Genomic DNA, 17342 nt, shown 5'->3' with positions numbered 1-17342 from the left:
GTACTGGTACAGAATCCAGGAACACTGGTAAGGTTAACCAGGAACACTGGTTAGGTTAACTTCCCACCATTACATAACTGAAATACTGTTGAACTAGAATGTGTCTGTAGGACACAGGGTGTGCCCCCCACTGGTACATTTGTCACAAATAAGGGGAAATCATTCAAATGTTTGCAGTCTTAATGGGGTATAGCCTCCAAAAAAATAATTATGAAATGGATTCATTATTCTATACCATATACTTTTGGAGCTATGAGCATCACAAACAAAAAATCCACTATTTTGGCTATTTCAAGGGCCATAACTCTGTAATAAACGCTAAAATTCTCAAGAAGAATGCCAACTGTGCAAGGTCACATTATGATAAAGACTCAAGCAAGGTTTCATGAATTTACATTAAATACTTTTTGACTGAAGCACATAATTAGGTGAAAATGTGCATTTTTTCACTATTTCAGGGGCCATAACTCAGGAAATAGAGGGCGGACCCAGATGAAAAATAGGAGGTGCGCAAGAACATATCATGATAAAGATTCATGCAAGGTTTCATCAATTTATATCAAATACTTTTGGGCTAGGCGTGTCACAAGGTGAAAATGTGCATTTTTTACTATTTCAGGGGCCATAACTCTAGAAATAGAAGGCGGACCCAGATAAAAAGTAAGAAGTGCGCAAGTTCATATCATGATAAGACTCATGCAAGGTTTCATGAATCTATATCAAATACTTTTTGAGCTAGGCATGTCACAAGGTGAAAATGTGCATTTTTGACTATTTCAGGGGCCATAACTCTAAAAATAGGGGGCGGAGCCAGACGAAAAATAGGAGGTGCGCAAGTTCATACCATGATAAAGGCTCATGCAAAGTTTCATCAATTTATATCAAATACTTTTTGAGCTAGGCATGTCACAAGGTGAAAATGTGCATTTTTGACTATTTCAGGGGCCATAGCTCTAGAAATAGGGGGCAGACCCAAATGAAAAATAGGAGATGCGCAAGTTCATATCATGATTAAGACTCATGCAAGGTTTCATGAATCTATATCAAATACTTTTGAGCTAGGCGTGTCACAAGGTGAAAATGTGCATTTTTGACTATTTCAGGGGCCATAACTCTAAAATTAGGGGGCGGAGCCAGACGAAAAATAGAAGGTGCGCAAGTTCATATCATGCAAGGTTTCATTAATTTATATCAAATACTTTTTGAGCTAGGCGTGTCACGAACTTCGCACGGACGGATGCACGGACAAGAGCAAATCTATATGGCCCCACCACTCATTGGGGGGGGGGGGGGCACAAACACGGTGTTAAACCTAAAACAAACAAATCAGTTTGAAACTAGAGTTGTCACAGGAGTGACCAATTATACCCCCACAATATGGCCTTGTCACAGAACTAAGCCAATGTCAAAGCTGAACTTGCTTGACCTTTGACCTACTGACCACAAAATCAATAGAGGTCATCTGCTAGTCATGATCAACCTCCCTATGAAATTTCATGATCCTCCGCCAAAGCGTTCTCAAGTTATTGTCCGTTAAAGGTTTAAATGACCTTTGACCTTTGGAACTCAAAATCAATATGGGTCATCTGCTTGAAATGACCAACCTCCAGATTAAGTTTCCTGATCCTAGTCCCAAGCATTCTCAAGTTATTGTCCGAAAACTGTTTAAATGTTCCGGGTCACTGTGTACCAAAATTTATGATCCTAGGCCCAAGCATTCTCGGCCCAAGCGTTCTCAAGTTATCATCGGGAAACCATTTAGCTGTTCTGAGTCCCTGTGACCTTGACCTACAGACCTCAAAGTCGAATTTGACCTGCATTTCATGATATTACACCTGTGTACCAAAATTTATGATCCTAGGCACAAGCGTTCTCAAGTTATCATCCGGAAACTGCTTAGCTGTTCAGGGTCACTGTGACCTTGACCTACTGACCCCAAATTCGAACTTGACCTGTATTTTCTGATGTTACACCTGTGTACCAAAAATTATTTAAATTGGTCAAGCCTTTCATGAGTTATCATCTGGAAACCATGCAAAACCAACGGACGGACGGACGGACGGACGGACCGACCGCCAAGCTCACTCCTACATACCCCCCCAAACTTCGTTTTGTGGGGGTATAATAAGTGTCTAAGGCTGGCTAAAATAATGAAAGACTTGAAATGTACAAGTATGCAAGGCCACAAGTCAACAACTTACTTCTAAATTTTCTAAATCAAAGGTTCTGACAGTATAATGTTGATAGCCTTGCTCTTCCTGCAGTGTAACCTTCAGATTTGTTTCCTCGAAAGTCAGCTCCTCTTCTTCCTCTTCCTCACCTAGCGGCCAGTACTGGTGACACTTTAACTGCAAAATACAGATAATTCTTTTAGATTGGGTAATTCATACACAACTTTTATGTTGCACTTTGATATTTTTTTATATAAACAACAGACACGTTTTGTTTGGTTGAGAATTTGCACTTCATAGTTGGTTAAGCTTTTGGGAAAATGCTGATAAATATTAAGGGAATTCACTAGTCACTCTATTAACAAAAGCAAAACAATCAAGGTAATTTATCTAATCTAAATTACAGTGGAACTGCGTTCTCTCAAACTCTGATAATTTGAACATAACATGTACCCTACGCTCAAACTCACCGTCGGATCACGTCAAAATACCTACATGAAGGATATTGTTCAATGGCTCGAGCTACCAATGACACAAACAAATTTTGTCCGTCAGGTCAAGTTCAAAGAACAAATTTCCACCGTATTGCTTGACAGAATACAGGTGTTGATTTCAAAAAGAAATATATATCCTGATGAAATCACTCCAGCAAGATATTCAAGCAAACTCCATGCAGCAAGTTTAATCTAACTTCGAATTCCTGACAAACATTCTTGTTGTCATGTTGACATCTGAACATATTCAGCCGTTCCTCTGATTGTACTGACTTCAAATTCCAACAAATGACACTACTTACTGTTCCCTTTTCAATAACTCTGTTTAACATTATAATGGCTTTGGTATTCTGTTCCCAGATCATCTGCCAGAAATGGCCAGCTGTGTGCTCCAGAGGACCCTTAAATCATTAAAACATAACTGGTTTACAGGAATAACTGCACTGAATTTGCAATATAACTAATCTGTGTATACCTTACTCTAAAATTGTCATTTTAATAGCCGATAGAATTGCATCAAAACACAAAAAACAAGTAGCTGTGTTCAATAAACGCAAAAGGCAAAGCAACCTAAGTCCAAAACGAGGTCAAGTTCAAGGTCAAACTGAGGTCAAGTGATGTCTGAAGATGAGGAATGGTCACAGGTTACATCTGCATTAGTATCAAGTCATTCTAGTTAGGGGTACTGATGCTAGATGGAACAGTCCCATTTGGTTAACCTCGTACGGACAGACGGACAGGACAATCACTGTATGCCTCCCGCATCAGTAGATGCCGGGGGCATAAAAACAAGATCAATATTGAATTTGAATGTATCAAACATCTGACACTTGCACTTAGAGAACATGCTAAACTTTGTTAACCTGGAGATCAAAGTCAAGACGCCAGGTGTGACACGTGATTGTCTGAACTTTTACATTTGATCTGCCTACGTGATACTTTCTACAATGGGAAAACTTTAAAGACAGAATAATGCTATTTCCAGAATGATGTAAATTCAGGCTGTTTGCTCTGATGGATTAAACACCATTTTCAACATTACTGGAGTTATTATGAGAACTTTACATGCCTGCCCATATAGAGCAGGGTTTTCCCTATCCCGAGGGACAGTGTGGAATGAAAAACTGCTAGCAAGGTTTTTTTGTCCATGGTGTTGCAAGGGTTGGAAAAACATGCAAACATGGACATGTAAAATATTTTTTCTTGGTTGTCATGTTCAAAATTAAATCCTGATGACAAAGATTTGGTTACTCCCTGGCATAATATTTATAGTTTATGACATCATAATATTGCTACAATTTTCTGAAGTCACTTAAAGTGCGGCAAACTAGCCTATATATGCCTGTCTTGGATTTCAAACCTTCAAGGTTTGTGCTGTATCTAAGGGACTTTGTAAAAGTACCGGCAAACTGCTTATGTGGAGAAGCCCAAACCTGTGACAGAATGTAGGTCCTGTTTGACTCAGGGACGTATATAGTACTGGCATTGATATAATCAGAGTCCCCTTCTGGCACCTTTTGCAGAACAACTCGACTGTGATCATCTGAAGTAGTAAACAAAGAAGACATATAACTCTTAAATACTGATTATGACAGCATAGATATAAAGTCAAAAGATAAAAACCTAATACTGTGATATTATTCGAGTTCAGGGGGGGACTTATTTTTGTGGATCCCTTGGTTGTCTCTATCCACAAAATCAAATCCTAACAAATAGATATATTGTTTTTACTGTGTAATCACTTAATTCCGTTGACAAGAAATTCACTGTTTGGGCAAAAACAGCTATTTCATGGGAATCCATGAATCCAAAGTTAGTAAACATTCATGATTTTACAGTAACTGTTATTGTATTTATATTTAGAAATGACACAATTGTGTCCCCAGGAAATAGCTACTTAGTACATATTCATTCATTCATATTTTATTTAACCATTGCAAAAGCAAACCATAAAAATTACCAATAATAATCTTAACTGACAAAAGTCCAACTGCCGTTAGAAGTTTAATCTTAATGCAGTAAGAATAAACATATATACCAGTAAATAGACTACAATATTTATGTGCAAAAATGTCATGTTCTTAGGACTTCTTTTATTTGAATACTCGTTAGTCATGATAGCATGTTTTATTGTCAAATAATCAATGTTCCACAATACTGTCTGTAAACACTTACATGGACTAACATCTCTGTATCTGTTTTTACTTCTGTTTTCAGGCTTTCTGGCTTCACCAACAGATAGATTATCATTTATTGAGATCAGGGATGCCTCATTCTTTATTTTCTGAAAAATAAAAAAGTTCACTGAAACAATTTCTAACTTTTTTGTCCATTGGAAAACTAAAAATTTGCTAGAATGAGCATTTATGATTTATCTTGTCTGTTAGTGTTACAAGTGTCCATGCTAACCAGATTATATATACTATTCCACACCCAGTTAGTGAATATTTGGTACAGATTTTGATTTAAACTTTATTCTGCTTAATTTCTACAATCAGTCTGGCAATACCATTTATAATTCAAAGGGGTGTTCACTGAAAATTTATTGACTAAATAGTGAACAGTGCAGACTATGATCTTGGTCTGCACTGGTCGCAATGGCAGAATCACTTGCGACCAGCAGGCAAAAGGTTTTAAAACAAGATGGCTGCAGCATCTTAAGTGTACAACAACTGAATCATTGCTGAAAAACTGAAAAAAGTCAAGGGTTATGTCATAACACATAATTGTTCAATAGTTTGTATAGGACCAGTCATAGGATTACAGGAACATACCTGCTTAGAATCATTGTTTTTTTAGAAAATTTACACATGTCGTATTGACACTTTAACTTCTCAGTTACATATCCCAGTTAATTTACTTTTTAAATATAATGCATATGTTCTGGTTCCAGTTGCACTATAATTATCAAAATGTCGTGTAAACTGGGACTCACCGGTTACATTTGTATATCAAGGTTACACGTCATGATGCTATTTTGACATTTCAGCACTATATTATGTCTTGCCAGGGTTGGCATTAAAGCAGGAATTACTCATATTTCCCAGGACGGTGGGAAATACAGGGAAATATAATTCTGACCAATATATTCTATTCTTTAGATAAGCTTATACCCCTTAGAATATTTTCATAATCCCTTCCTATCAATCCATTTGTGTTAACACTAAGGTGAGAAGTCAGTGACAGTTATGATTCCTTGGCAAAATGGAATGATTTATTTTAACCGCATCAAATTTAGCACTGTAAAGAGCCTTCTTACATGGTATTGTTCCATTCTGATAACAGAATCTATCCCTTTTAAAACAAGTGGGCAAAAATGATGGATTATTGTTTACTGAATTGAGAATCTAAACCGTTCATAGGCAGGAAGACACTTGTTCCATTCAGTTTTATGAACAAAGAATGCCTTTGATACTTCGAGTTCAACTGGTGATCGTTTTGTGTTAGATCCAGTATAACTTTGACTCTTTGACCACAATTACCTGATACAAACATGGAACCTAAATTTTGTCGTATCTCAGTCACGCACCCAATAGCACTTAAATTCTTTCATCCTCTGACCCATCGGATGCTGGAATGCTCTACCCATATATATTTAGTTTAGCTCCAATCTATATGTTTTCTTTTGACACACTTGATATTAATTTTCTTAAGTAATTTTGCAAGGCTTTATAAAAGTAGTTTTGCATGTTTAAAGTTTTATAAGGCCTTGCTTGTTTTTCTTGTCGAGTTAATAAAGTGACTTACAGAAATCCTTGTTAATCATGATGTTAATCATAATAGTACTGTCACATATATTGACTACCTGACCTCTGGGTCTAGGTCTGGTTACCACTTCCATAAAATTATGCGTTATATTCAACTCATTTGATGTTTCTACATGAATTAATGTTTAAAGCAAGTTTTCTTTAAAAAAAAAAAAAGAGGAAAATCTTTGTTTAACAGTAAAATGCAGATACAGGTTGGCAACTACAAAATATCAGATAATAAAAAAACTATTTCAATAAGCCAAATGAGTAAGGCTACAATATTTTCTCACAAGTGTAGATGTTGCAGTTGCATGCTGGTCTGGTAATGTAGGTTTAACACCAAATTAATGTAGACCCAGAAATAAAAACATTAGTTAATAACTTGCTAAAAGACATAATTATAAATATCTATAACTTCAAGACACTCTAACAGGCTGGTCACATTGCCGATAGCCCTTACACATTTGGCTTATCAGGAAGATATTTTTACGATCCAATATTCTACAGCTGTCATCCATCTAAGTCTTACCCATATCTGCATTTTACTGTTAGGAAAACAAAGACCTTAAACAAGAGCTGTCACTAATGGTGACAAATGCCCCCCGCAGCGCCTTGACCTTTGACCTGGTGACCCCAAAGTCAGTAGGGGTCTAGTACTCAATAAGTACTATCAGCATGCGAAGTATGAAGGTCCTGGGTGCAGTGGTTCGCGTGTAAAGTGCCTTCATGCAAAAAGTTAACGTTGTGACGAACGAACGAACTAACAAACGGACAGTTGAAAACAAGTATGCCTCCCTTCGGGGCCATAAAAATCAAAAAAAGTCATAATATAGGCCTACTTCTGGTCAGATTTACTTGCTTTGATAAATTAAATATTATATTCATGTAGAAACTTCAAATGGGCTGAATCATAATTTTAAATAAGAGACTTAAATCTTCGAAAATATGTGATAGGTGCCAGGAAATATCTACCCTGACACCGGTTTCAGTAAACAGCAGACTGCCGGTGACACTGAATTGCAGAAACAAAACACAAAATATATACATTTATCAAATGTCAGTGAGGCAAGTTTATGCTTTAATGTCAACAAAAATTCCATATCAGATGTAATCATTACAAATACTTTGTACATATATCAGAAAACGTCCCCAACTGATTTCATTGGGGATTCCCTAAAAGGAATATGCAGAATATCTTTGGACGTGACGGCGACAGCAACAGTCAAAACTTATCACGCTTGATCTTGATATTTTACGGTGATACATCTCATCGACATTTTCTCACCGCGCCTGCGCCAAGTGTTGGGAACTTATAATAAGTCCAACTTTTTGATACAACTAATAAATAAATCCACTGGTTTTTCTGAGGTTCTGTAGCTCTGAATGAGTTCGTGTGGTAGAGAATTCCAATCGCGTAGTGTATAAGTTATGAAACTAGACTTATAAACATCTGTCCTGGCATATATAAGGTTAAAATGTTCCTAGTGTTTGGAAAGGTGTCAGGGTAGATATTTCCTGGCACGCTGTCCTGAAACATCCTATTATTTGGACTAATTGCCCAGCCGAGCTTAAAAGCCCAATCGAACTATTATTGCCTGATCGGGGTTAAATTTATTTGAAGTGTGACATTATGGCCACATCTGTCATCACATAATTTGGTCTACAATGACTCGACTTTTAAGCCCAATCGGGCAATGTGACCGGCCTGCTATTAAAGCCAATGGTGGTGGTTTTCATTAAAAGGGATTATTTCGGATAATGCAAACTGTCAGCTGAAACATTTATTCTGACGAAAAGTTCATCTGAAATTCTTTACTTTAATAAAAGTGACCACATTAGCAAAAAATTATAACCCGGATCCTTTGGGGACGAGTCAAGAAAATCGAATTTGGCATCAAGCAGCATTGAGGTAAACTTCCTTATTACCTGGTAAATTTGAGGCCATAGATGATGGGACTCATATTCATGAAACTCCCTTTCGATTTTTGACGACATTGCGGAAGTATAAAGGAAATATGTCGAACTTCCTTTCAGTCAAGTGCGTAGGTCGCCATATTTCCTATCTTCGACGGAAATGAAATTTCATTGGACAATGCTTTCTCAGATAAACCAATCAAAATTATCAAAGAAAATGATGCGTACTCAATAATATTCGTCTCTTTTAAATTCAAACACGTTTCAATTAGCAAAAATGATTGTCTTGTGAAAAAATGTTACGCTGTGATATGAGCGAGCACTATTAAAGATACAACGTGTAATACCTTAGAATCAGTAGTCTTTACCTACACTAGGATTTGTATGTAAATTTATTTATACTCCCCACCGTTAGGCCGTATGGGCGGCTCCTACTTCACTATCGGAGATGTAATCATTACAAATACTTTGTACATGTACCAGAAAACGTCCCCAACAGATTTCATTGCGGATTTCCTAACAGAAATATGCAGAATAAGTTTGGACGTGACGGAGACAGCGACAGTCAAAAGTTATCACGCTGTCCCGAAACGTCCTATTATTTGGACTGTTACTGTAGTAATTTTTAATGGGTGGATAGTGCAAAATACAGATGCTCCAGTTTCAGGAGATTCCTTGGTTCTTTAGCGTGTCAGGTGTAAATCCCTTATGCACGGTTCACCTCTTCTTCTTCTTCTTCTTTTATAATAATGGCCTTGTTCAATTGCTGATACATGTTGGCCATTCGTGGGGGGTTAAAAAGTGAAAGACTATCAGGTTTCCCAAGCTACTCAACGAATCCACCTAGTACTCCCTGACAGTTGGTGATAAAAAGGTGCAATACCTAACACCTTATAGCCCTAAATGTAAAAACATGTACATACATAAGCTGTTGTGCAGGAAAAGAGAAATATTAGTTGGTTTAAAAACAGGGTAAAAGCAAGTAGGCCTATATATAGTAATTATGGTTGGAACATCGATGCAGCAAGTGCTGATTTGAATTCGAAGATTGTTTCAGCACTGACTACATGAGATGGTAAGATGTTCCATTCTACCACAGTTCTGGGGAAGAATGAGTATTTGTAGTGGTCAACTGTGGTACAAAGTATTTGCAAAGCTAAGTGATGGTAATGTCTAGATTGTCTTGTGATTGGAACGACATATTGTTTAAGATCGACATCAACATGATTATGAACCATTTTATAAGATAAAACCAACCTACTATATTTCCTTCTGGATTGGAGGGAATTTCAACTTAAATCTGTTAGGATATTTGTGACTGCATGTGCCTGGGGTCTTGCTATAATTATTTACTACAGATCTCGCAGCTTGCCTCTGAATGTTTTCTAATTAATATCTATATCCTTCTGAGGATAAGGATCCCAAACACTGGAACAATACTCTAATGTTGGTCTAACAATGGTGTTATAGGCGGCTGTTTTGGTACTACTCTTAGCAGAATGTATATTACGTTTTAAGAAACAAAGACTTTGACATCCTTTACTAGATATTTTGTTTATATGAGGGGACCAAGATAAGTTAGATGAAAATACTTCTACTCCTAGGTAAGTAGCTTGACTGACAACAGTCAGAGGCTGATCATGTAAGTTATAGACAGTATTTACTGGTTTTCTGGATCTAGAGACATGCATGATACGACATTTGCTCACATTAAAGGACATCTTCTATTTCTGCTCCCATAATGACAGACTGTTAAGGTCTCGTTGCAGCTGAGCTGAGTTTGCCTGGGTGTGACTTAATTGTTCTGTAGATAACACAGTCATCTGCAAAAAGACGCACATTGGAAGATATAGAACCTGGTAGGTCATTTATGTAGAGCAGGAATAGTAGAGGTCCCAGGACGGACCCCTGAGGGACGCTTAGTATAACAGGAGCCAAACCAGATTTTGCCCCATCTACCACCACCCTTTGTGTTCTATATCCTAGGAAAGCTTTGATCCAGGAATGTGCAGGGCCCCTGATGCCATAATTATCTAACTTTAATAAGAGCCGGCCATGGTGAACTACATCAAATGCTTTGCTAAAGTCCATGATGGCAACATCAGCTTGGCTTCGCTGTACCGATTTAGCTAAGTCATGAATAAAACCCAGAAGTTGGGTCTCGTAAGACCGCCGGGCACGAAAACCATGCTGGTTGTCCACCAGGATGTTAAATTTGTCTTAGCCTGGCTCCCTGGCTGCATGGTTATTTTTTATATAAAGACAGGAAACATCTTATTAGAAAATTTTAAGCCTCTAAAATAGATCAATTTTATCTGATGGCTGAACCTATGTTCGGAGCCAGGGGCAATAAAAAATCTCAATGTAGAAACAACCTTCTGGAGTTACTTCCCTCTTAATGAAGAAAACTGATATATGTAAATAAGAACAAACATAGGGACGGGAGCCAGTCTAAATTTGTCTAAGTGATCCAAGATATTACTGACCACAATGATTCTAATAGCTTGCAAGTTATACATGTCAATGAGACTGGTCTATAATTGGAAGCTTGAACCTTTTCACCCTTTTTTAAAGTCAACTAAGTGGTACATAAAGTCACCTACTTACCCTTAGAACTACTTACCTACCAACTACTTACTCATGTTACATGCCTGCTACCTACCTACCAGGCACTGTCACAACTCCCTTCCGAGTGGTATGCACACGAGAAAGGCTTCATCTGCAGCAAGACGTTTGTTGCCGATGTATAAAGCTGTTTTGAAGTTGAGTGTGTGCTATGATTGGTGGTCGAGGGAAATATCAGAGTACTAACAGGAACGTCCTATTAGACACTGAGAGAGTGAAATAAATGAAGATGTCATGTATAAATAAAGTAGAAGTGAGAGAATTAAAATGTTATTAAAATCCTTTGCTAGTTTAGGCCAGATAGGCATATACACCTGAGACAGTCTGCTTAAAAATGTTTTAACTGTTTTGTAGTCGGCTCAAAAGTTCTCCAGAGCTTATGTTTTGTAATGTTATCTTTTTGTCGACTCAAAATAAAACGTATTGGTATTGGTATTGGTATTGGTATTGGTATTGGTATTGGTATTGTATTGTATTGTATTGTATTGTATTGAAAGAATCCAAGCTGTACATGACAATAATGCGATGAGACAGACCATTCCCTATTCCAGCAGGGTATTCTAGCATTTTGGAAACACTGGAATACGTGCAGTAATCATTTTACCTTTGCCAGTATTGCATGGCGCATCGCCATCTCAATGTTATCGGTGTTCTGTGTTGATCAGGGGCAAAGACTAGAATTTTAAAAGCAAGGAATCGGACATACGCATTCTTTGTTACAAATCAATGTTTCTGTGGGTGAATTTTACTATTTTGTTGCCTGGTGGTTCGAGACGGCTAGTTTTTTTTTTATTTAACCAAGATTAGTTGTTTACTACCTATCTGTTATATAATTTGGACACCAGAATAGCCGTTGTGCGACTTCATGTACGTAAAGTGTACCCATTGTAATGAATCATAACTATTCGGCATAAACTTTGACTGCCCATGGTCTATTTTGTAGACCAACATCAAACTACTTTCCTGAAAAGTATTTTCCATGAAATTAAGTTCTTTACGTTTTAAGTGTTGGATTTTGAAATCATTTTAATTTTGATATTTATTAAGTATACATGTATGCATGGCAAAACAAGGTTCTTGTTGAATTCCGGTGCGAGAAGCTTTTTGCAATTTGTTTTCTGCATTTTTGTTTTGCATCGTTGTTTTGCTAATTGTTTTATTCCTTTTTTCTTCATGCTTTAAAAACACAAATATATAGGCCCACACACCCTCTTATAGTTATAAAGATCTCAACGTAAAGCCGTTTTTAAAATATAAAACTCGGAATGAAAATTCCAACTCTTTAATGATTCTTGTTTTCTTTTCTCTTTGCGTTTTTGCTTTACTTTTTGCTTGTTGCTTTTCGCGTTTTGAATTTAGTGTTATTTTACAGTACATATCTGTTTATATCTATAGAAGCATTCACGTAACCAAATTTTAAAGATAAAATATCAAGCAATTAAATCTGCAATTTGTGCAAGGAGATCACTTGAAAGCACAGAATACAACCAAAAGACTGTTCATGAATGTGCACGCCCTCACTCCCAACTACCGGCCTAAGCGGAAGTCTTATATTTTAGCAGTGGACTTAACCGTATTTTAAATAATATGCACATGTAACTTTGCAAAAGAAAACGTAAAAAGCTATTAGGAAAACACGAAAACGCAAGTCGCGCAATCGACGAAAGAAACTGAACTCTATCGAAAACCTACTTTTTCTCATAGTGGAGTACTTTCCCTTTATTCACTAAGCTGGAGTCCATTCAATTTATGTGTAATATTGTATATAAAGGCCATCCCCTAACCCACCCCGCCCCCGGAAAAAATAAGAAACTGATTCTTGTGAGTGCCACAATCTATAGCACTTTATTGATAGCGCCATTAGTAATGGCATTGAAATACCACCATAGTATACCACTATAAGTGAGAATAATACAACTATGGTATTGCAGTAACTCAATTCATAGCGCCATTAGTAATGACATTGTAATGCACTATAGGTGAGAATAATACAACTATGATAAATCGCGGGATTCACAATGTGAAATTGTTTTCTTCCATTTTTTTTTCTCAAAATGTTTCTATATTTACCTTTATAACATACAAAGCAGCTGTGATATGCACGCAAATATATTAGAGGGTTGAGAAAGTATTTCACATTCTGTCTCATCGGTCGTTTACATTTCCAGAAGCCCCGCAAAATGTCATAGATCCGCTAAATAATCTAAATATGATAATTGGAGACAATGAATGTGTTCATTAGTTATCTACTCTGTTTCACCAAGAATGTGGATTTATTCGGTTAATGACCTTCAACTATTTTCATTGAAGGTACGTAGTAGGGAGTGTAGTAATCTGTTTGGTTATTCAGATTTAAATATATAATATAAATATATAAATGAGCCGTGCCATGAGAAAACAAACATGGTGGCTTTGCGACCAGCATGGATCCAGACCAGCCTGCGCATCCGCGCAGTCTGGCCAGGATCCATGCTGTTCGCTAACAGTTTCTCCAATTCCAATAGGCTTTTAAAGCGAACAGCATGGAGCCTGACCAGACTGCGCGGATGCGCAGGCTGGTCTGGATCCATGCTGGTCGCAAACCCACTATGTTGGTTTTCTCATGGCGCGGCTCAAATCTTGTTATATTCGGGTCAGACATGCCCTGGCTTATCATATATTTTCGTAGTCTCCGTTTAAAACGATTCTACTATATCATGATTTAATAAACAAAATCAAACTGCTAATTCAAATCAAACCTAGTACAATAGTTTTTTACGTGCTCTATAAATGCACACACGAACAATTTTTTTGTAGGGCAAGTACTGTTGCACGTGTTACTTTTGAGACGGAGTATTTGATATATTGGCCATTTGCGTTCAGTCGCGGCAGGTTTGCTCAACTGTAAAAAGTGACGCATACCTTATCACACCGAATGCAGTGCGAACGCATCATGGAACAAGTTGCGGAATATGGGACGAACTTGGAGGTATCCCCATACATTCAGAAGAAATACTTGTTAGCAGTTTGGCTTATTGTCGACAAAATTAATGGTATCAAACATTGAATCATGGTACACTTTACACATTTATTTGTCTCTCTTTGAACGTGTGGTCTCATATCAGATTTCTCTGTTAGAATGAAAAATGAAATCCATTCATCAAGGTGTACGCCCTTTGACAGATAAAAAAGTTTGTTTGTAACTTAGTAACCTGTTATTAAGCATGCATGCATATAAATTCTCTTTTATAGCGCGATAGTTTTATCGCCGTCATCAGTAATATGTAACCTGTCTGAAACATAAGCAATTTTTGAAGATTTTTTTTTATATTATTTTACCTCTGACGCACTATGACATGCTATGGAATTCTTCATGTAGCGCGACTTACATATAACCCACCGCTGCCATTTATAGTTTGGCACATACCAAATTTTGCATTTGATTTCTTAAAAACACTTTGTTTTCATTTAAAAAATTTAAACATATGACCAAATATGGTGAACATCATTCAGGTGGCGTGCAAAACTTTATTTCCTAAACATTTCGAAGGTCTTATCTTTTTTATTACTATAGGCCTAAGTATATTTAGAAAGTATAATAATTATTTGTATTTAATTGCATGTAATGTACTGTAAACAACCAATCAACTTGAATAAACGAGTAAGATAAGCAGTTGGCCGGTCTTTAATGGCAACAAAAATACGAAATTTAGCTAGGAATCCTTATTTGTCCTCGGAATAACTCTTGTAGTTTAGTTTTGGAGTAAGTCAGTCCACTTGAAATTCCAGAAAAGATGCCTTACTTGACCATAGACCATTGAAGACAGTGTTTATCTACCGTATTTCATAACGAATGTGGACTGATTTCAGTAAATGGCCTTTTCAAAGAAGTAGAAATTGTAATTCCATTCAGTTTAACAACTGACTTAAAAAATAATTCTTGATAATTTTCAGTGATCGCTTATCATTATTAGTGGGATAATTTCCAATATGACAAAAGTTAAATAAATAAATTATGACTTTATTTGTAGGCGGATTGTTATAATATCTTCAGGATGTCTTAATCAGCATACAAACAACACTCCCAAGCAACTGTTTTGTGAAATGTCTCATTTTTTTATCGAAATGCTAGAATTCATAAATTGTGGGTAAAATACATCTTTGGCCGTAGATTTGATATTATTTTAGACATTAATAAAAATTCAGAAAGATCTTACTACCACTGTCAACGACTGAAGTGTAGTGTATATCTGGATTTTGAAGAATAAAGCCACAAATCACGAAGTTACCCAATAAACGGATGAAGCGAATCAAACAGTAATTGATTCATAACAATTTTTTTTTCAATGGCAATCCCTGCCGTGGAAGAATCAAGGTGAAAGATGTTATTGTTTCTGAGAAACTCATACAATATCTATATCAAAATTGAGCCGCGCCATGAGAAAACCAAAATAGTGGGTTTGCGACCAGCATGGATCCAGACCAGCCTGCGCATCTACACAGTCTGGTCAGGATCCATGCTGTTCGCTTTCAAAGCCTATTGCAAGTACAGAAACCGTTAGCGAACAGCATGGATCCTGACCAGACTGCGCGGATGCGCAGGCTGGTCTGGATCCATGCTGGTCGCAAACCCACTATGTTGATTTTCTCATGGCGCGGCTCAAACAATGAACATGAACACCTTTAATCTTCCTGTCTGAGAAACAGGTACCGGATCATGACTAAATGTAAACAAGACATTTCAGATTAATGAGCTGATGAGTAAATTCAGTTTGCTTTGTTATTAACTCCAGGTTGTATACGGATGGTCGTAATGGAACATTTTTAAAGTTTTCTTCCCAATACTGCTGAGTGGCGAGTATATTCATATAAAACGAACAACGAAAATTTGGAAACACTGTAATTCTAAATGTTTCAGTTATTATTTAGAAAGGTCCAATAAAGCATTTTTCATTGTACTCATTGTTTCCATGGTGACAATCTACAAAAAATGTTTAAATTATATAGATACGCCGGAAAGATGGCCGGTTTGAGGGCGTCTTCACTTTTCCCTACATGCATGTAGAGCAAGCATTCCCGTCAGAGACGACTGTAACAATTTCAAAATAACTTCACAGAAATGTTCATTGGCTGACCTATACCAGAATTGTTCAAGCCAACTTTGTATTTGTCTTAAACCTGTCCGCCATATGTCGTAACTAGTTTTGCCTGTTCCCGCCTGAATCTGCAGGCAACATTTCAAAGTAATTTGGCAGAAATGTTTCTTGAGTTATTCTCTATAGAGTTGTTTTCAAGACATTCAACAAAAATAAACAAATAAATACATAAAAATAATAAATAAAGATGGCCACCACACTTGCTTTAGTAAAACGCAACTATAACTTAAAAATTCAGACATACTTCAGATCTATGTAAGAAATTAATTTCTTTGCAGGACTTCCGTTGAATCTTTGACGAATCATATCGATCAAACCATAAGATTTGGATCTTATGTTTTTCTTATGTAGGTAACCGATTCAAAGGTTTTCATCATTTTTTCTGTAGCAAGAAGCCGAGTTTTACAACACAAGCCGTGAGTACATCATTCACATCTCTCTCTGTTTAGAAAATAAATGAATCTGTCATGATAGCAATTTTTGACTGCAGACACAGGCAATACTGAAATGTATCATAAAATTATACATCTTGTTTTGCGACTAGATACTCATAAATTCGCAGTCAAATATGAGATTTTTCTCATCTAACTCTGACGAATTAATAAGCTCACACTGACCTTTAAAATGACATTTGTGGCATCATACATAGCATGTACGTTTACTCAATCCTAGTGTATCAAGAACCATAAAATGGTCTAAATTTGCAGGCAGAACGTCAGCACACCTCCAGTGGAATTTTGAGACGGTCATTCTTTTCTGTAAATCGGCAAATTTCTGCCATTGAACTGCAGTAAACAGTTGTTTCAGCTCTTAGCATCGGATGACCGACCAATAAGAGGCAATTTATTGATTAAAGTACATTTTTTGTACTTTAAAATAAAAATATGTGCTGGAATTCAAATTTAAATGGCAAACTTTATATGTTTTCATTTTATCATCATAGAAACAACCGTTCCATCGGGTTTTTCAATGCAAGTTAAAAAATATTGGTCAGACCGGAAATGAGATCAGCGGCTATATTTGAGGGCAAAACTTTTGATAGGAATTTGTATTTACTCTGGGAAAATGCATTTGTTATTTGTTTTCAGAGTAATTCCAAACACTTAAAATTCCAGTTAAGATTTTTTTCTATAAATCATAATAATTCAGTTTTTTCTCAATGAGTATTACTGGATCTACAATCAAAACACAAAAACAATTGTGATAAGCATGTATTAGCGTGAGAAAAATTTTGCCCCGTTGGCCGTTTACATT

At 36.6% G+C, this 17342-nt stretch overlaps 1 protein-coding gene across 1 annotated transcript in view; it reads right to left on the bottom strand.

Annotated features, from left to right (window-relative positions):
• Positions 1 to 8496, bottom strand: part of LOC123549274 (tyrosine-protein phosphatase non-receptor type 1-like) — a 33558-nt gene extending 25062 nt beyond the window's left edge. The window contains exons 1-5 of the mRNA XM_053545530.1: positions 8341 to 8496; positions 4841 to 4949; positions 4099 to 4208; positions 2968 to 3066; positions 2202 to 2348 (exon numbers count right to left, since the gene is read on the bottom strand). Coding sequence (XP_053401505.1) covers positions 2202 to 2348; positions 2968 to 3066; positions 4099 to 4208; positions 4841 to 4949; positions 8341 to 8409 — 534 coding nt within the window. The 5' untranslated portion in view covers positions 8410 to 8496. The remainder of the gene's footprint in view (positions 1 to 2201; positions 2349 to 2967; positions 3067 to 4098; positions 4209 to 4840; positions 4950 to 8340) is intronic.
• Positions 8497 to 17342: the final 8846 nt, after the last annotated feature.

This window comes from Mercenaria mercenaria, chromosome 6, assembly GCF_021730395.1.
Source record: "Mercenaria mercenaria strain notata chromosome 6, MADL_Memer_1, whole genome shotgun sequence".
Lineage (NCBI taxonomy): Eukaryota > Metazoa > Mollusca > Bivalvia > Venerida > Veneridae > Mercenaria > Mercenaria mercenaria.
This window is presented reverse-complemented; position numbering and strand designations above follow the sequence as displayed.